Raw genomic sequence first — 18,640 nt, forward strand, 5'->3', positions numbered from 1 at the left:
CCTTTTTGGATTTTGGAATTTCGTTTCACACACCACACACACACCACACACACACACTCACACACACACACATACACACACACGTACACACATACACACATACACACACACATACACACATACACACACACACACGTGACAGACTAAGCCCGTCACATAAACTTCTGGAAGTAAGTAACTAAGTCATTCGGGCCCAATACCTAACTGTTAGTTTAATTGGATCCATGACATGAAAGCTAAAGTTACTGAGGCAAAAAAGTACTATGGGGCGTCCAGAAGTAAGGCCCCTTCCCTTCAACCCACAGTTTCCCCTTGAATGTTCGGTGGACGTGTCGTGTAGTAGCAGATAGGTTTTGTTGTAATAGTAATGACTCCCAGAAAATATCACCTTGATTCTATTTACACCTACCACTTTTACTTTCTATGAATCACTTTCTGATATGAAGAGCCATTTATGTTCACACCTTGACCGCGCTAAATGATTGCCACTTCGAGCTCACAGACAGCTGCAGCTGCTTGGTCAAGAAGGATTATTCAAGAATAAGACATTCTTTTGCTCTCATTCCATCCGCAGCTGAGACAACAAAGCACGAAACAGTACTTAGCTTACTGCTTAATCGATGGTCTGAAATCATCGCCTGATGCGATTGCCTGCATCTCCGCCGATGTGTGCCTTCCTTGAACATAGCTCTACCCAACCTCCTCGATCTTCTGCCAGCGCTTGCACAGATTCAATCCATTCTTCGTTATTCCATATCCTGCGAAATCTAACGTCTCGCCTGAAATACCTATCCACGCCAAGTGGCCTCAAGTCCTCTTTCACCACCTCAGTCCAGAACTTCCTTTTTCGGAAAATTGACCTTTTGGGTAAGGGCGTAGACGTAGTCCAGAGGCTGCAGCCAGCTTCGATACAGGGTTGACAACGTGCAGGAGTTTCGTGCTTCTTTCGCGAATATAACAACATCGTCGGCCACTCAAGATCGGTCAAGAGGCGCCCTAAAGGTGCTAAGATGACGTCGTCTGAACTGTTCGGCTCGACAGTTCTTGCAATAATGTCACCAATGATGAAGTTTAAGCGGAAGGGTCCTGTCACTGCCCCTTGTCTTACTCCAGTTACCACCTCAAACAGTGTTGTACATCCAACTAGTAGTCGAACTATAGCTCTTGTTCGTTGATTCATGTTATCAAACAGGCTAACGAGCATTCCTGGTATTCCATCGGCATGGAGCGCTTTGAGACGACGAGCTCGATGAGGAGAGTCGAAAGCAGCTTCAAAATACAGAATGGCTAAATGCATTGGCTTCGAATAACGCTGCCAGATTTCGATCACTTTCCTAACGATGAACATCTGGTTAGCTTGATCGTCGCGCGCTGTCTCATCGTGATGCTTGATAAGTCGGTCGAGGATAATTCGCTCCAAAACCTTGTACATTACACGCAACAAAGAGATTCCTCGGGATTGCCCATGTTCGACTATCTTTTAATCTCGGCATGTTGAAACGTAGTTTTAATTGATTTCCTTGAGTTGTTTTTTATTTTTATTTTTTATTAGATTCCTCGGTAGTTCCTAGGGTTCGTGACGGGTAACTTCTCGTGGAGCGGAATTATGATAGCGTGTCTCCACAAGTCGAGTATCCCTTTGTCTATCCATATTGAACGGTTGATCTATGTCATTCCACGAATCCTAGACGGAGGAAGATACTTCAGCATTTCTACGTTAATTCCGTCGTCTCCACCCGATTTTCCATTTCTCATCTTTTGGATACGGACCAGAACCTTCGACTCGGTCGATGCTTCCTCGTTAGCCGCATGTGTCAGTCTTTGAACGTGATCGAGTTCAGAAGCTGACGGCGCTTGCCGTTTTAACAGGGTCTTGAAGTGGTCCTTTCAAGTTGAAACTGTAGCTTCACCGGCAGCCACTCCATTCGCAGTGCTGAGAGCATTTTTTCACTTTGTCGCTATGCTGGTTCTTGTCCTCCCACGCCTTCACAAACTCTTTCGCTCTTGACATCAATCCGTTATCTTATCAGACTTCATTTATCGATTTTTGATTGAACGGTGGTCAGAGTCAGACGCAACGTCTCTAACAGCTCTAAATTTTCAGATATCCGACTGGGGAGCGTTCCTCGTCAGAACGTAGTTGGGCTAAAGTTTGAGAGTTCTGATCTTCCGCTTGTGCTGGTCTACTGGTGTTAACCGGGTCGTCGTCTCGACCAGATTTCCCATTTTTCATCTTTTGGATGCAGACCATAACTTCCGACTCGATCGGTGGTTCCTCGTTAACCGCATATATTGGCCTATGAACGTGCTCAAGTTTAGGAGCTGACGGGGCTTTCCGGTTTAACGAGCTCTTAAAAAGATCACTCCAAATTGGAAGGGTTGTTTCACCGATAACCTTTCCACTGGCAGTGTTGAGAACTGGAGAACATCTTTTCATCTTGTTGCTATACTGCTTTAATAAAGCATAGACTTTCCGCTGGTTCTTGTCCCCCCTTTTCAAACTCCTTCACTCCTGACGTGCACACGTTATCGCGGTGTTGTTGCAGCTGACGCAGCTTTCTTGTAAGACGCTTTTCCTGGTTGAAATCGCCAGTTCTTCAGCGGCATTTGAACCGGGATGGTTTCCTTTGCAGCTTCCTGGATGTACTTTGTAAAGGAATCCGCATAGCAAAGCTTCTTCCTGGTCCGTACACCAACATGAATAGACGTACGTTGGTGGAAATTCGTTCTGCATTCTTCGTCTTTCAGACCTCCCATGTCAATTTTCAGTTAAGGAGGTACTCCTCGGTTCCTTTTGTGGAACTGTATCTTAATGCTGAGAAGAACTGGACGGTAGTCAGAGTCGAAGACAACGCTCCAAACAGCTCTGGATTTTCGGATATCCGGCCGAGGAGTACCTCCTTAACTGAAAATTCCGTTCTGACGAGGGATCTTCCTCGTCAGAACGTAGTCGAGCTGAAGTTTAAGACTCCTCATCTTCCGCTTGCGCTGCTCTTCTGGCGTTAACCGGGTTGACCCCTGCCACGTGAGCTGATGGCGTCGATGATTTCTCTTAAACGTGGAAGCGATGTTGGGGTGCGTCTGTTCACATAAGTCACCGGACGGTCATCGTTGTCCGAGGTGCCATCTGCTGGATAATGCCATTTTCCTAGCGCATCGGATTGTTGTTCAAGTCCCATTCGTGTCCATTCCACCTGCTGGCTGGGTATCTTAGACATCAACTCATTGAATTGAATGCGCCCTTATCGTTATCTTCAGCGGTTTCCGTAGGTGCGTGGGCACTTACGATCCGCAGTTTACGCCCTCTGCAATCCCGCAGTCGTACAAAAACCGTATCTAGGCGTCGTTGAGCTAAATTCCTCTAAGATTTTGTTACAGTCGCTTCTCACAATCATCGCGCAGCCATTTACTTTCTTCTCATTAGCAACGCCACAGAATAAGGTTTAATTTTCGATGCTGATGATCGGCAGCGTGTTTAGTTAAGCGGCACACAGGTCTTGTAGAAGCTTAGACAAGGCGGCTTGCTGGGGTTCACTCGAGTATTTGGCACTTCAGCAGGCGAAACGAATAGTTGTTACCAAACACGCTTCAAGCAGTTGATCTTTCAGGCTATGCGCTTTGGCGATGTGCTGGACGACAGCACCTTTTTGCAATGTATGGAAGTCAGTGCAAGTTATATAGCTCGTAGGCTCTCTATGCGTACAGTCGAACGCCTGATTGTGTTTAGTTAAAGTCAGCATACAACGAATCTGAGGTGGTACGAATTTCAGGTGGTATTCGTATACGGGGTCGTAGATTATGGAGACCGGGGTGGTTCCGCTCATCTTTCCCTGAATCACTGCAAGCAGGCGGCCCCTGAATGCTGCTTTATACGATGCCTTCTATTGCAGCGCACCACTCTTGCACGCGTAGCGTCCCTTACTGCCCACCGGGCAGTCCGAATTGATTTTCGACGAATCTAAGGGATGGAGCATTGCAATAGATGGCGTCGTACAAAACAGCATTCTGGAGGCGGCTGTTTGCAGTGATGCATGGAGAGATGAGCGGAACTACCCCGTATACGGATACTCCACTTGAAATCCGCACCACCTCAGATTCGTGATATGCTGCCTTTAAAGCAGGTGTAATATTGAATATTTCCTTCAGAATGTCTAAAACTCTTATGAAATGAACTCTTTTTCTTCCATTACGTTAGAGAAAAGAAGGCCCTTGTGTTCCGAAATAAATTAAGCAAAAAAAGCTTGTGAGTCCTTATTTCCGTTATTTTGAAAGCTGGAATGTTAGATGCGTCTTCCTCTCATCTTTCACGTGAAGATTGCTCTTGCTTTTACGGTTATAAATTTGAGGTCATTTCACAGAGCTTCAGTGGACGTGCCTGATTCTCCAAAACAATTTAATATCTCGCGAATTATATCGTAGCGGTAGGTAAGCAGAGTCATGTGGCAACGAAGCTGACTTTCTTCAGGATAAATACCATCGCTAATTGTTCTGCCGAGGCATGATCGGGGCATGTTCGAAAATCCGCCGGAACCCTCTCTACACGCACACCTTGCTTAGCCCACATGACTGGTATCTCACTGATAGGAGAGTTTCTGAAGTTTGTTTTTCAAAAAATGTCAATCCATCTTAACGACTGTGCAGAAGCAAAAGGGATATCATTGACATCGATTCATGTACTAATACTGGGGAAATATTAAGTTGTTCAGAGTTATGTAGATCACCACCCAACTTTGAGTGCAGTCTTTCACGCCAAACGGATCACGGTGCTCTGGTCAAATTATCAAAGCTTGAAAAACAGTATATTCTGCTTTATGTACCACTTCGTTATAGAAAATTTCTAAATTTTCTCTTTCAATCTCAATTTTCAATTCAATTTAATCCTTCTAAAGATGCGTCTAATAGCTTAAAATTACTTTCCTACATGTTTTTGTTGAGAACACAGAACATTCCAGCTTCCAAAGCGACGGAAATAAGGAATATTGTCCTGTAAGTCACAAGCTTTTTTGTTGTCTAAATTTTTTCGGAACAGAGGGACCTTCTTTTGTCTTTCGTCATGGAAGAAAAAGAGTTCATTTCGTAACATTTCTACACTTCCTGAAAGTAATATTTGGACAAAACTCGCTACTCGTTCTCTTTTTACAACACCACACATCGTGTATTATTAATTACATTGTTTTAAATGCGCGTATACGAGTCTGACTGCTACCTGCAAGTGGTGGCCCTGCTTCAACTAAACACAATCAGGCGTTCGAATGTACGCATTAGGAACGTACGAGCTGTAAAACCTGCACTGTTATATGATGTTATGTTCTCATACATTGTAAAAAGGTGTTGTCGTACTGGACATCGCCAATGCCCTAAGCCTGAAATGTGAACTGCTTGAAGGGAGCATGAAATCTTTGGCAACAACCATTCGTTTTTTCACGCTGAACTGCCGAACAGTGTCGAATCAACTCCAGCAAACCGCCCTGTCTAGGCTTCTGCGATATCTCTGTGTGCCGTTTGTTGCATTGTAAGAAGCACGCATCAAGGATCGCCCTCTCATCATCGCCGAAAATTACACTTTATTCTGTGACGTTGCTAAGGGGAAGAAAGTAGGTGGCTACGCGATGACTCTGAGAAGCGAATACTACAAACTTATGGAGGAATTTGACTCAATTTCGCCTAGATAAACCTTGGCACGACTGCGGGATCGTAGAGGACGTAAACTCTTGATCGTCCCCACGCACCTACTGAAACCGCAAAGGACATTAAAAGTGAAGCTTTCTGTGTTGAAATCAATACCCCGCCAGCAGGTGGTCATTGTCGAACGACGCAAATGCAAAGAAAGAAGTTGAACAACAATCTGATGAGCTAGGAAAATGGTATTATCCAGCAGATGGCACCTCGGATAACGATGACCGTCCTGTGACATGTGTGAACAGACGAACATCATCATCGCTTTCATGTTTAGGAGGAATCCTCAACACCAGCTCACGCGGCAAGGGAAAACTTTTTAACGCCTGAAAAGCACCGCAAGCGGAAGATGAGGACTCTCAAACTTCAGCTCAATAACGTCCTGACGAGAAACGTTCCTTAGTTGGATACCCAGAGAGGTTTGGGACGTTGCATTCGACTCTGACCACCTTCCAGTTCTTCTCGCCTCAAGATACGGTTTCTCAAAAAGAACCGAGGAGTTCCTCTTCAATCAAAAATCGATAAAGCAGGTCTGAAAGACGAAGAATGCCGAAGGAAATTTCGCCAACGTTTGTCTGTACATGTTGGAGTGCGCACCAGGAAGATGCTTTGCGATTCCTGATGCTTCTGCGGGGAAAAAAAAAGAAAAAAGCGTCCGAGAAAGAAGTTGCGTCGTCAGCTGCAAAAGGACCGCGATAATGAATAGACGTCAAAAGCGAAGGAGTTTGTGAAAGCGTGGAAGGACGAGAATCAGTATAGCGGTAAAATGAAAAGATGCTCTCCAGTCCTCAACACTGCCAGTGGAGTTGCTGCCGGTGAAGCTACCCTTCCAGTTTGAGAGGAGCACTTTAAGACTCCTGAACCGGCAAGCTCCATCTATTCCTGAACTTAAACATGTTTATAAACCATATGCGACATATGCGGTTAACGAGGAACCGCCTACCGAGTGGAAGGTTCTGGTCTGTATCCAAAAGATGAGAAATGGAAAATCGGGTGGAAACGACGGAATTAACGCAGAAATGCTGAAGTATCTTCCTTCATCTAGGATTCGTGAAATGACGAAGGGATACTCGACTCGTGAGGACACGCTATCATAATTCCGCTTGCGTGTAATGTACGAGGTTTTGGAGCGGATTATCTTGGACCGACTTATCAAGCATCGCGATGAAATAGCGCGCGACGAGCAAGCTGACCAGATGTTCATCGTTAGGAGAGTGATCGAAATCTGGCAGGGGTATTCGAAGCCAATGCAATTAGCCTTTTTGGACTAGAAGCTGCATTCGACTCTCTTCATCGAGCCCGTCCTCTCAACGCGCTCCGCGCCGATGGAATACCAGGAAAGTTCGTTCGCTTGCCTGATGACATCAATCAACGAATAACTGCTGCAGTTCGAACACCATCCAGATGAACAACTGTTTGAAGTGGTAACTGGAGTAATACAAAGGGCAGCGGCAGAACCATTCCTATTCAGTTTCGCTATCGATGACATTGTGGGAAGAATCGTCGAGTCGAACAGTCCAGCCGACATCATCCTAGAACCATTAAGGCGCCTCTTGACCGATCTCGAGAACGCTGACGATGTTGTTATATTCGCGGGAAGCATTACGAAACTCCAACATGTTGTCAACCTTGTATCGAAGCTGGCTGCAGCCTACGTCTACGCCCTGATAAATGCATGCAGATGTGCATCTCTTCGAGACCTCGAACGGGGATTTGGATGGAAAGACAACTAATAGAACTCATCGATGGGTCCTGTTACCTGGGCTGTATGTTGAAGAACAACGCCAGCTAAGAGATATATGTTCAGCAAAGATGCGTTAAGGCCATTTCTGCATTTGACTCCTTAACGAAATGTTTCTGGTCGACCCCCGTCACCAACGAAGTCTGCGAGTCTACCTATCAGCAATTCGCCTCATTGTGATGTACGGATCGGAAACTTGAGCAGCACTGTTTACGGTGATGGAGAGGCTTAACTGCATGGAAAGGAAGATGTATAGATGGCTGTTTGGCTACTTTTGGCCTGTGGTACACTACAATGAAGAACATTACGTGGAAGTCGATGTGATTTGCCGGCGGATAACACGTTCATTATACTAACATCTTGCGTGGCCAACGAAAATTGCTACGGAAAATCCAATTCGCTTTTTTTTGTCGTATAATAAGGAGATCAGAAAACCGTCTTGTTCAACGAATTCTGAGTAGTTTGTCGGCTTCGAGCTGGAAAAAGTCACCTGGCCGAAAACGGATGTTCTGGGCTGAGGTGGTGAAAGAGGTTTCGCAAGATATGGAATAGCGAAGAATGGATTGATTCTGTGCAAGCTCTGACAGAAGATCGACGAGGTTGGGCAAAGCTTTTTCCAAAGACGGCACACCGAGGAAGAGATGCGGGTGATCACGTCAGGCGATGATTTACTTGCCTTGGTTTGAAAATTGATGCCGTAATCTCGGCAACCTCAACCATTTTTCTTCACATATTTCCTTATGGTTCTTTGCGTCTCTATGGCCAGAAAAGTGTCCAAGAGGGTTGTCTGTGTCTCCGTTAACGACTGGAGCGTGGCCTCGTCGAGGTATTTTCACGTAACCCCCGGTATATCTATCCACTGGACGCGTAATGTCTCGATGGCATTCGCGGAGAGTCCGGAAAGAGCTTCTTTACCGTTCCCCCTAAGCAAACACTGCCAAGTGTTGTTAGTACAATCAGACTGGTACAGAACATAAATCAGGTTTATGTATTTGAAACAATGTAATGCTTTGTTCTAAGCTACGATTCTACTTGTTTTGAACATGGTTATGGATAACCAGCCTGAACGTCCGTCTAAAGGTTAAAGCCGGACTTCAAGCTTTTTTTGGTGTTCGATTCGCTCGTCTTCACCGATCAATAAGAAATAACAGTAGCGACATTTTTTTTGTAGAATTAGAATAGTTTTTCTTCCATCAACGCTTTCTTCATTTTTTTTACCCGAAAATTTAACCGTAGATGGAAAATTGACGCGTCAGTTCTATATTTGGAGAACAATCAAACTCAAACTTACATCTATGTTTCTCTCAAAACTCCACAATTTGGAAACATTATTCGAAGTATGAGTTTTTTCCGTTCTCAACTATTGGCAGAGAATGATGTGCTAACATGAATTGACGTGAATATCACCATCGTAGTGATAAAAATACCGTTCTACGTCACATCGCGTAAACTTTTAGCTACTGTGTGTTATGTTTAGGCAGCTGTTCGCACGTGCGTTTCCTCTTTTTGAACAAAGGATGTTAGTTGCATCAGGGAGAGCTGCTGGGAAATAGATATGCGAAAGAACCATACAAACCCACCCTACCGCGTTAGGGCTCCCGCGTACTAATTCTACTTTCCCTTCCGATTTTTTTCTTTCCGATTGGAAGCCGCCTCTCCCCGCTCTCTAGCTTCCTGGCATCGGCACACCATTCCAGCCCCGTGGGACCCGTTCTACTCCATTTTACAGCTACCTGGCTCCAGCGCACCAAACCGACACCAAGGTATCCGTCTCCCTCTTTTTCGGAATTTCTTGACTGAGACACACATATCCACAGACGCATTCACGTGACAGAATAAGCCCGTTATTATATAGCATGATTCAGGACAGTGTGAACTTAGATGTTTTATTTGTGAAGGTGATAAAGAAGGTGTAATACATTTCCATTGCAAATATCAGTTTGCAAGAGAATGGTAGGGTGTGCCTCAATTATTTGCTACTTATTAAGAAGAGAAGGGCGACCATGCCATTAGGTGGAAAGAAGTAAGTTGGCGGAAAAATTAACCTTACTAATTTCTGTTCGAAAAAAATTACTCGTCACAGAATACAAAACAAAGTGGAAAATCTCTTTCGGGGGATCTCAAATGTATGGGGAACGTGAGTAGAATTTTCTTCATTCTTATATGTTATGGTACATCACACAGAGTAAAACGACTGAAATGTTTGTGAACAAGGCCACTTTCACACACTAGAGAGGAAGTATGTTTTTGTAACTAAAGAAGGGAAGCAAAAGAATTTATGGACGTAGCCAGTAATTATATTCCAACTGAACGGAAAAAAAAATATCCCCTGTGTCCTCTTATCGAGCTCTGCCATCGAAAACGTCGATTCCGCGCCATTCCTCTCACATGTCTTAATTACTGCATGACTTAATTTTGACTTAACCTTTGGGCGGGTGTTACGGAATAACCAGGCTATACCATCTTCGCCGGGTGTGTCGTTTTTAAACATATCCAAACCCAACCTGTTCGATCTTCAAATAGTGTTCGCATAGAATCTACTCATACTCGCTATTTCATAAGCGGTGGAAATTACGTCTCGACTGAACTGCCTGTCAACGCTTGGATCTCCTTCACCAACTCCGTCCAGAACTTTTTTTTTTACCACCAGTGGGCGTTTTTCAGTTAGGATGTGATAGCATTCTCAGGACAACTTGGACAAAGCGTTCATACGGTCTCCTCGTAACGTGACCAAAGAAGCAAAGACAGTTTTCCGTGACGTCAAAACGCCGGGCAAGATATTGATGTTTTCCACGTGTCATCCGCTGGTACACCATGTCCGCATCCGAATAAAGTTCTTCGTTATGGTACACCATCGGGCAAAAGTAGCCTAACACTAATCTGAATAGCTTTTTCTCCATGTAGTCAAGCTTCTCCATCACCGTCGATGGAGCTGTACAAGTCTCCGATCTGTACATCATGGTTGGGCGAATTGCGGATAAGTAGACTCGCAGCTTGACTTCGTTGGCGATAGGGGTCGACCACAGGCATTTGGTCAATGAGTTGTATGCCGAATCAGCTTCAGCGCATCTTTGCTGAATATCGTTTTAGTAACTGCCGATGTTTTCAACATACAGCACAGGTAACAGAACTCATCACCAAGTTTGAGGGTTTTGAGGAGACCCACATCTGCTTGCATTTATCAGGGCAAAGTCGCAGTCCGTTGGCTGCGGTAATTTCGATAAGAGGTTAACAACATGTTGTAACTTCGCGCTGCCTTAAGAAAATATTGCTACGTCGTCGGTGTACCCGAGATCCACCAAAGGCTAAGACGACATCGGCGGGACACTGCTCAATTGTTCTTCGCATTATGTCATCGGCAAACAGAAACGGTCCCGCCACTACCCCTTGTCTTAATCCAGTTACCACCTCAAACGGTGTTGTACATCCGTCTAGTATACGAATTGTAGCAGTTGTTCGTTGATTCGTGGGGCAGCGTATACAAGTCTGATTGGTACCTGCTCGTGGTGGCCCTGCTTCAACTAAACGCAATCAGGCGTTCGAGTGTACGCATTGGGAACGTGCGAGCCATACAACCTGCACTGTTATATGGCGAAAGATTGCCATACATTGCAAAAAGGTGCTATCGTCCAGCACATTGCCTAGGCCCGTAACCCGAAAGGTCAATTGCCTGAAGGGAGCACTGAATCTTTGGCAACAAGCATTCATTTCGTCACGCCGCCCACTGCCGAAAACTGTCGAGTGAATTAAAACAAACCACCCTGTCTTAGCCTGTGGGATATCTCTGTGTGTCCTTTGCTGCATTGCAGAAAGCGCGCATCAGGGATCGCCCTCTCATCATCATTGAAAGTTACACCATATACTGCGTCCATATGCTGATGCGTTCATATGCTATACCATATGCTAATGAGAAGAAAGTAGGTAGCTGCGAAATAGCTGTAAGGAACGACTACAACAACCTGGTGGAGGAATTCGCCTCAACGTCGCCTTCTTACGACTGCGGGATCGCAGAGAACTAAAACTCTGGATCGCAAGTGCCCACGCACCTGCGAGAACCGCTGAGGACAACGATAAGGGCGCATTCAATTCAATGAATTGATGTCTAAGATACCCAGCCAGCAGGTGGAATGGACACGAATGGGACTTGAACAACAATCCGATGCGCTAGGAAAATGGCATTATCCAGCAGATGGCACCTCGGACAACGATGACCGTCCGGTGACTTATGTGAACAGACGCACCCCAACATCGCTTCCACGTTTAAGAGAAATCATCGACGCCATCAGCTCACGTGGCAGGGGTCAACCCGGTTAACGCCAGAAGAGCAGCGCAAGCGGAAGATGAGGGTTCTTGAAACTCAGCTCGACTACGTTCTGACGAGGAAGATCCCTCAGTCGGATATCCGAAAATCCAGAGCTGTTTGAAGCGTTGCCTTCGACTCTGACTACCGTCCAGTTCTTCTCAGCATTAAGATATATAAGATAACGGATGGATGTCAAGAGCGAAGGAGTTTGTGAAGGCGTGGGAGGACAAGAACCAGTATAGCGACAAAGTGAAAAGATGCTCTCAACACTGCGAATGGAGTGACAGCCGGTGAAGCTACACTTCCAACTTGAAAGGATCACTTCAAGACCCTGTTGAAACGGCAAGCGCCGTCAGCTCCTGAACTCGATCACGTTCAAAGACTGACACATGCGGCTAACGAGGAATCATCGGCCGAGTCGAAGGTTCTGGTCTGTATTCAAAAGATGAGAAATGGAAAATCGGGTGGAGACGACGGAATTAACGCAGAAATGCTGAAGTATCTTCCTCCGTCTAGGATTCGTGAAATGACAAAGATCATCCGTTCAATATGAATAGACGAAGGGATACTCGACTCGTGGAGACACGCTATCATAATTCCGCTTCACGAGAAGTTATCGGTCACGGACCCTGGGAACTACCGAAGAATCTCTTTGTTGTGTGTAATGTACGAGGTTTTGGAGCGGATTATCCTGGACCGACTTATCAAGCATCGCGATGAAACAGCGCGCGACGAGCAAGAAGCAAGCTGACCAGATATTCATCGTTAGGAGAGTGATACAAATCTGGCAGGGGTATTCAAAGCCAATGCATTTAGCCGTTCTGTACTTTGAAGGTGCTTTCGACTCTCCTCATCGAGGTCGTCGTCTCAAAGCGCTCCATGCCGATGGAATACCAGGAATGCTCGTTAGCCTGCTTGATAACATGAATCAACGAACAAGTGCTATAGTTCGACTATTAGCCGGATGTACAACATTGAGGTGGTAACTGTAGTAAGACAAGGGACAGTGACAGGACCCTTCCGCTTAAACTTCATCATTGGTGACATTATTGCAAGAACTGTTGAGTCGAACTGTTCAGCCGATGTCATCTTTGCACTATTAGGGCGCCTCTTGAACGATCTTGAGTAGCCGACGATGTTGTTATATTCGCGGGAAGCTCCTGCATGTTGTCAACTTTGTATCGAAGCTTGGTACAGCCTGTGGACTACGTCTACGCCCTTACCTGAAAAGGTCACGTTTCCGAAAAAGGAAGTTCTGGACTGAGGTGGTGAAAGAGGACGTGAGGCCACTTGGCGTGGATCGGTATTTCAGGCGAGACGTTAGGTTCCGCAGGATATGGAATAACGAAGAATGGATTGAATCTGTGCAAGCGCTGGCAGAAGATCGAGGAGGTTGGAGGAAAGCAGAGCTATGTTCAAGGACGGCACACCTCAGCGGAGATGCGGGTAATCTCGTCAGGCGATGACATCAGCCCGCCGATTAAGTTAGTAAGTCATGTCATCAGGCGAACGAACGAATATTTCTGGTACTTCATTGGAACGAAAGCAGCTTCAAAGTACAGAAGGACTAAATGCATTGGCTTTGAATATCGCTGCCATATTTCAATCACGGGGCGAGTGTAGTGTATTGGTTAGAGGTTCTGCCGCCTACACGATCGAATCCACCCTAGTGCTCACCAAGCCTTTCATTCTTCTGGGGTCGATAAATTGGTATCAAACTTGTCCGGGAGGACAAAAACACTGACCTGACCCGTTGCCTAGCCACCGCAAGTCATTGTATAGGCCAGTTACAACTTCTTAAATCTCAAACGATTCTGAATTGAAGTGAACGTGGGGGCGCATCCCATGCGGATTGATTAACGCCAGAAACTTCATCCTTTAACTTTTACTGTAATCACTCTCCCCACACAAGCGTATAGAATTCGCACACATGCGAAATTGACACAGTATTCCTGGTGACTTTTGGCGTCACATATATTGTTTAGTGCAGATTACACACATTCGCAAACACTTACGAGATATAAGAAAATGATGTTTCTGGTTTTGAATCCCACGTTTTTTTCGATCTTCTGATGTCTAATGGATGAGGTTCCTTTCCGGTTGCATTGGTTTGGGTAAAGCACAACAGGCGCAAAGATGTCCATAGAACATGTTATCCGTTCTCATCGTTAAACCATTCATTTGACTCCATTTGCATAATGGGTGCCTCTAATTTCCTGACACTTCGTGAATTCACTCAGATTACTGATTACCACTTGGCCGGAGCTTGCATCGAAGTCGAAGGAGGAATTCTGCGAATGGCTCGCTGATCATGAATTGCTGATGTAGAAGAAGCCACTTTGCCCCAATTGTAGAAGTCCCGTTAAAATCCCGAAGCAGGTGAATCTGCACAGCCCTCATGAGGACTAACTGAACGGCCCCTTTTAGGGCCATCAACTTGCGAATACAAATGGAAAATGTGTCAATAGAAGTCGTTGCATGCATGCTTAGTGATCGTAGATTGCTAAGGACTCCATTCTCAGTTCTTTTTTTTCTTTGGAGGTAACGCATGATATGACTTAGTTATTTATTTCTCGTAATCTTGTTAGTAGTAAAACGTAGTTGGGGGTGTCCACTCAGTGGCGCCCTTATTTCTGGAAGTAAGCAACTAAAGCAGTTGACCTATGTAAGTAGACTAAGACTTAAGTATTAGTCTTAGAGGATCTATCACATGTAAGCTAAAGTTGCTAAGAGAAAAGCTTAAGACAGATCGTTCAGAAGCAAGGGTGCCACTGAGTGGCTCCACAACTACATTCTTGATGTCAGATGTTCCATCCTTCATTTTTTTTGAATAGAGGACAGAACCTCTGACTCCGTCGTTGTAGTGAGTAGAGCAGAAGCTTTTTTCGGGTTCTTGTCCTCGCACGCCTTTTCAAACTCGTTCGCTTTTGGCCTCCATTTAGTGGAATAGTCCGGAACATCCAGTCTCTTTCTGGTCCGTAATCCAATGTAGATCGACAATCATTAGCAGAACTTCTTTCTGCATTCCTTGTTTTTCAAACCCGCCAAGTCGAGCCTCGGTTGATGGTGAGCTGCACGGCTCCTTTTCTGGAACTGTACCATAAAGCTGAGAAGAACTGGCCGCCCTCGGAATCGAATTGGGCGTCCCAGACAGCTCCAGATTTTTGGATATCTGACCAAGGATGTTTTGTCAGAACGTAATTGAGCTAAAACTTACGAGTCGCCATCTTCCGCTATCGCTGCTCTTCTGCCGTTTAATGGGGTTCTCTCTTCCCACGTAAACTGATGGCATCATTAACGATGAAGTTCGTCTACTCGCAATGGACTATTCGACGATTTCCATTGTCCGATGTTTGCTCGATGGAATAGAATCATCTCCAAGCACATCGGATTGATGTCCATTCTCATCTTTGCGTTTGCATCAATTCCGACAATTGCCGCTTGCTGGCTTGGTATCTTGGATATCGTACAAATTCTCTCTGTACGATTACGATCTCGCAAAGAGAATTTGTTGTGTTGTTGTGGTCGTTCCTGACAGCTACTCCCCAGCCTCCTACTTTCTTTTCATCAGCATCGCCGCAGTTGATGGTGTAATTGCCGATACTGATGAGAGGGCGATCCTTGATGCGTGCTTCCTGCAGTGCTTCCTGCAAACGGATGCTGACAGATATTGCAGAAGTCTGGACAGAGCGGGTTGTGGGAGTTCACTTGACAGCGACTGGCAATTCAATGTTACGAGACGGATGTTTGTTGACAAAGATTCGACGTTTCCCTTGGGCATTCGACCTTTCAAGGTATGGGCTACAACGGTCATCACGTGCAGGTAACAACCCGGCGTGTATACGCGCCCCTAGACAATGTGTAAAGAGAAGATGGGTTTATCTTCGAGCATTAGCTATGTTCAAGTGTCCTTGAGTCTCGACATGTTGAACATGTAGCTTTTTTATTTCACATTTCGGCGTTATTGTCTTCGTCAGAGCATGGAGTATTTGAGCCATCAATGAATTATCGCGCCTCATCACTTTCACTTTTTCTACACGAGAATTCAAACGATAGGTAAGATCGAAAAACAACACATCGGCTAGTGCTTATCTTATATGCTAAATCTGGTATCGTGACAGACCACCACGTACCACAACTATGAGTCACAATCGTTTTTATAAAGGATCTGACGGCCCGTCTCGTAAATCAAAAATTTAAAAAAAAATCAAAACAGAGATCTTGATACGAGAGTAGTTCATTTATGATTGAGATGTTTTCATCCCTTCTGTTCATTTTTGGACTTTTGGGGGTTATTCAAAGTGCCTCTACTTTTCTGCGTGCTAAAATCCGGACTAGAAAACAAGTATAGTAACTTCTACCTCTACGATAAGACGTCACTAAATGAGGTAAGTAATAACCGATATGTTGTTCTCTGAGTTTACCTATCGTTCGAATGCTTCTGTAGCAGATAAATAATGATGCTACATAATAACGGGCTTATTCTGTCACGTGTGTGTGGTCAGTGGTTATGTGGTGTTTATGTGTAACGAAATTCCAGAATTTGGTGAGACATGTTGGACGGCGTTAGATAGGTGTGCTGGGCCTGCAAAGTGATAAAATGAAGTGAGACGGGTTTCTCGGCGTTGAATTCATAAATTCGTAAATTCCGGCGCCATAAAACAGTAAGATGGGGTTGGATGCGTCCCACGGCGTCAAATTGGCGCGCCGGCGTCTGAAAACAGCTACATGTTGTAGGCGGGTTTCACGGCACCGGTGAGCAGTAGTACAGCACGAAAACTCGAATTTGCCAAGAAGTAAACGAAACGCGCGCATGAAAGCTACTCTTGCGTTTCACCCCTATGTACTCCACCGCACCTCTGTTCCCGTCGCAGGTTTGTCTTATCAAGTTGCCAAAATCCTCTCGTCAGGGATTGGTAACACGAATGAAACCGGCCGCTTAAATAGTAGCTAACAGTTGACGTGATTTGAGGTGGAACATTTTCTTTATCAACTCGATGATGACATTTATGTCATTTTACGTTAGCACATTATTGTGCTCTAATTGTTGAGGAGAAATAGAATAAAAACTCATGCTTCGAATTATGCTTCAAAATTTTTGCGGTATCAGAGGAATATGTGTAGGAGTAAAATCAAGTTTGAATATTCTCCAAATGTAGTACTGAAGAATTTAGGGAGAGAATCATGAAAGCATCACTATCGTTAGCTGCAGAATTTGTTTGAGTAACGCTTGCCTTGAAATTCCCTTAGGAATCGCGGTATAGTAACAGAGAATTTGGTGCTGAGCAGTTCTTCTTGACTGGCAGGTTTTGGGTATTGCAGGAACTGAACCGTTTCTTGACTCGGTTGTTGTTTCCTGACGACCAGATGCCGAGTGTCCAGCGAATATTGGTTCGAGGATCAGCGGGTAGAGTGGTACCGACGGGTATTGACGCTATCGACCGAAGGGAAATGTCGGTTGGTGGGAGCCAGCGGTAGAGGGCAGGAGAAGCCGCCAGAGGAAAGGAGAGAGCGAGCCGAAAAGGGCCTCGAGCCTTGTCGCTGCTGTATTTTATACATTACTGTCGAAGCCTGGAATGTAAGCATTTTGAAATCTGAGAGGATCCGCTGAAGATAATTGAAATGATGGGAAAGAAAACCTCTCTGGTCATATGATATTTAGTAGCGCAGCTACACTCCCAGGGCCAGTTATTGATGTCGAACCCTTTTGGCGTGCATTATGTCTTGCTCCAGTTCTTGGATACGTTTCATAACCTTCAACTTGGAGTCCGGTATTGTGCACAAGGCTCCGTGGTGACCAGCGTCCCGTGGGATAAGGAAGTCCAGTATTGTACCTCTTACCATGGAGCAATACCAGCACGATTTGTTTTGGCTCCGACACCTCCTGTTCGAATTACAGTTATTGAGGCAGAATTGACAGAGTCCGTTCCTCCGGATGAATCTTCAGCGTTCCTTACCCTCCGTGATTTCTGAGCAGAAGTCACAGTAATGCTGGCCCAACCGATCACAGAAGGTGCACTTGATGTCTAGGAGCAACCCTGTTGAACTTTCTCCAATCTTCCTTCGAGGCAAGTAGGTGAAACCGAACCTTAGGTCGTCCAGGTCCTTCTGCATGACTTTGATCGTCTGGTCTTTGGAATTGGAGAAATGACGTTTTTTCTTCGTTTTCATCGATGTTTCCTCGACCTTTACATCCTCCTTTGTTGGCATGGCTTCCCCTGCTTTCGCCTGTCCGGACGGACCAGCCGTGGGTATTGCATCCGCTGATTCTTCCGTAGCTGTCCCGCGAACAGTAACTCTAGATATCTATTGTCGTCAATTTCTTCGTCATCGACTTCTGCTGCCTCAATCGCAGAGTGGTAGTGGCCGGGATCATGAACCTCTGTCATGTTTTCTTCATTGCCCCTAGAGGCATCCTTGTCCACCGTCTGACCTATTGACGGTTGCGAAGAGCTGGACAGTACTGGGGTGTCATATTGCGAATCGTCTGTTCGATGCGGGTCAACTGATCCGTCACTTCTGCAAGGCTTCCTCTCTCGTTATTGGGCATTTTCTCAGTAAGAGCTAGTTCACACTCCATGTCTCGGATGTCGATATCTGAAGTATGAACTGTCCTGTCAGCCTTCCTTTGGATATTTCCTCCTTTAATATTGAGTTGCGGTGATGGGTGCGGTCCTTCCGAATTGATCCGGAGCATTGCTTCCAGGAGCACATATTGTTGCGTGATTCCTAGAAGCTTCTCCTTCGTAACGCAGGCCGTCCTTAGGAAGCGATTTATTGGGAGGATTTGCTCTCCCCCTCCCGACGCGGAACAAGAACTTTGTATTCCATGTTTTTTTCCATTCTGCATTTGCCAGTTTGATTTGACGATGAATCTGGGATATTGCGGAGGCTATTGCTTCTTCTATGTCCTTGATCTC

General features: G+C 45.3%; 8 protein-coding genes across 12 annotated transcripts; 4 read left to right on the plus strand and 4 right to left on the minus strand.

The window, feature by feature from the left end:
• Window positions 1-631: 631 nt before the first annotated feature.
• Window positions 632-1,432, minus strand: RB195_018580 (uncharacterized protein; the record flags this gene model as incomplete). Its single annotated transcript, XM_064186080.1, has 1 exon — window positions 632-1,432. One exon carries the CDS (start codon window positions 1,430-1,432, stop codon window positions 632-634), a length of 801 nt encoding a protein of 266 aa, XP_064041961.1.
• Window positions 1,433-2,092: 660 nt separating this feature from the next.
• Window positions 2,093-2,437, minus strand: RB195_018581 (uncharacterized protein; the record flags this gene model as incomplete). The annotated part of the gene is made up of 1 exon (XM_064186081.1): window positions 2,093-2,437. One exon carries the CDS (start codon window positions 2,435-2,437, stop codon window positions 2,093-2,095), a length of 345 nt encoding a protein of 114 aa, XP_064041962.1.
• Window positions 2,438-2,526: 89 nt separating this feature from the next.
• RB195_018582 (uncharacterized protein) lies at window positions 2,527-3,218 on the minus strand (the record flags this gene model as incomplete). Of its 3 annotated transcripts, XM_064186082.1 has the most annotated exons (2): window positions 2,527-2,637; window positions 3,099-3,218. In XM_064186082.1, 2 exons carry the CDS (start codon window positions 3,216-3,218, stop codon window positions 2,527-2,529), a joined length of 231 nt encoding a protein of 76 aa, XP_064041963.1. The 3 variants fall into 3 exon arrangements, with proteins under 3 accessions (XP_064041963.1, XP_064041964.1, XP_064041965.1); XM_064186083.1 differs by lacking the exon at window positions 3,099-3,218 and having other exon boundaries at window positions 2,527-2,757; XM_064186084.1 differs by lacking the exon at window positions 2,527-2,637 and having other exon boundaries at window positions 3,003-3,218.
• Window positions 3,219-6,788: 3,570 nt separating this feature from the next.
• RB195_018583 (uncharacterized protein) lies at window positions 6,789-7,409 on the plus strand (the record flags this gene model as incomplete). The annotated part of the gene is made up of 2 exons (XM_064186085.1): window positions 6,789-6,910; window positions 7,148-7,409. The coding sequence occupies 2 exons, from the start codon at window positions 6,789-6,791 to the stop codon at window positions 7,407-7,409; spliced, it is 384 nt and encodes a 127-aa protein (XP_064041966.1).
• On the plus strand, window positions 7,002-7,409 carry RB195_018584 (uncharacterized protein; the record flags this gene model as incomplete). Its single annotated transcript, XM_064186086.1, has 2 exons — window positions 7,002-7,017; window positions 7,081-7,409. The coding sequence occupies 2 exons, from the start codon at window positions 7,002-7,004 to the stop codon at window positions 7,407-7,409; spliced, it is 345 nt and encodes a 114-aa protein (XP_064041967.1).
• A 2,011-nt stretch (window positions 7,410-9,420) lies between these two features.
• On the plus strand, window positions 9,421-17,693 carry RB195_018585 (uncharacterized protein; the record flags this gene model as incomplete). Of its 2 annotated transcripts, XM_064186087.1 has the most annotated exons (5): window positions 9,421-9,440; window positions 9,501-9,554; window positions 15,397-15,514; window positions 17,043-17,177; window positions 17,454-17,693. In XM_064186087.1, the coding sequence occupies 5 exons, from the start codon at window positions 9,421-9,423 to the stop codon at window positions 17,691-17,693; spliced, it is 567 nt and encodes a 188-aa protein (XP_064041968.1). The 2 variants fall into 2 exon arrangements, with proteins under 2 accessions (XP_064041968.1, XP_064041969.1); XM_064186088.1 differs by lacking the exons at window positions 15,397-15,514; window positions 17,043-17,177; window positions 17,454-17,693 and adding exons at window positions 11,533-11,635; window positions 12,049-12,273.
• Window positions 12,527-14,048, plus strand: RB195_018586 (uncharacterized protein; the record flags this gene model as incomplete). Its single annotated transcript, XM_064186089.1, has 3 exons — window positions 12,527-12,686; window positions 13,033-13,204; window positions 13,961-14,048. The coding sequence occupies 3 exons, from the start codon at window positions 12,527-12,529 to the stop codon at window positions 14,046-14,048; spliced, it is 420 nt and encodes a 139-aa protein (XP_064041970.1).
• RB195_018587 (uncharacterized protein) lies at window positions 15,015-18,570 on the minus strand (the record flags this gene model as incomplete). 2 transcript variants are annotated; one of them, XM_064186091.1, is made up of 5 exons in its annotated part: window positions 15,015-15,176; window positions 15,278-15,380; window positions 17,562-17,738; window positions 17,809-18,018; window positions 18,185-18,417. In XM_064186091.1, the coding sequence occupies 5 exons, from the start codon at window positions 18,415-18,417 to the stop codon at window positions 15,015-15,017; spliced, it is 885 nt and encodes a 294-aa protein (XP_064041971.1). The 2 variants fall into 2 exon arrangements, with proteins under 2 accessions (XP_064041971.1, XP_064041972.1); XM_064186090.1 differs by lacking the exons at window positions 15,015-15,176; window positions 15,278-15,380; window positions 17,562-17,738; window positions 17,809-18,018 and having other exon boundaries at window positions 18,154-18,570.
• Between the last annotated feature and the right edge of the window lie 70 nt (window positions 18,571-18,640).

The sequence above is a fragment of the Necator americanus genome, chromosome II (genome assembly GCF_031761385.1).
Source record: "Necator americanus strain Aroian chromosome II, whole genome shotgun sequence".
Lineage (NCBI taxonomy): Eukaryota > Metazoa > Nematoda > Chromadorea > Rhabditida > Ancylostomatidae > Necator > Necator americanus.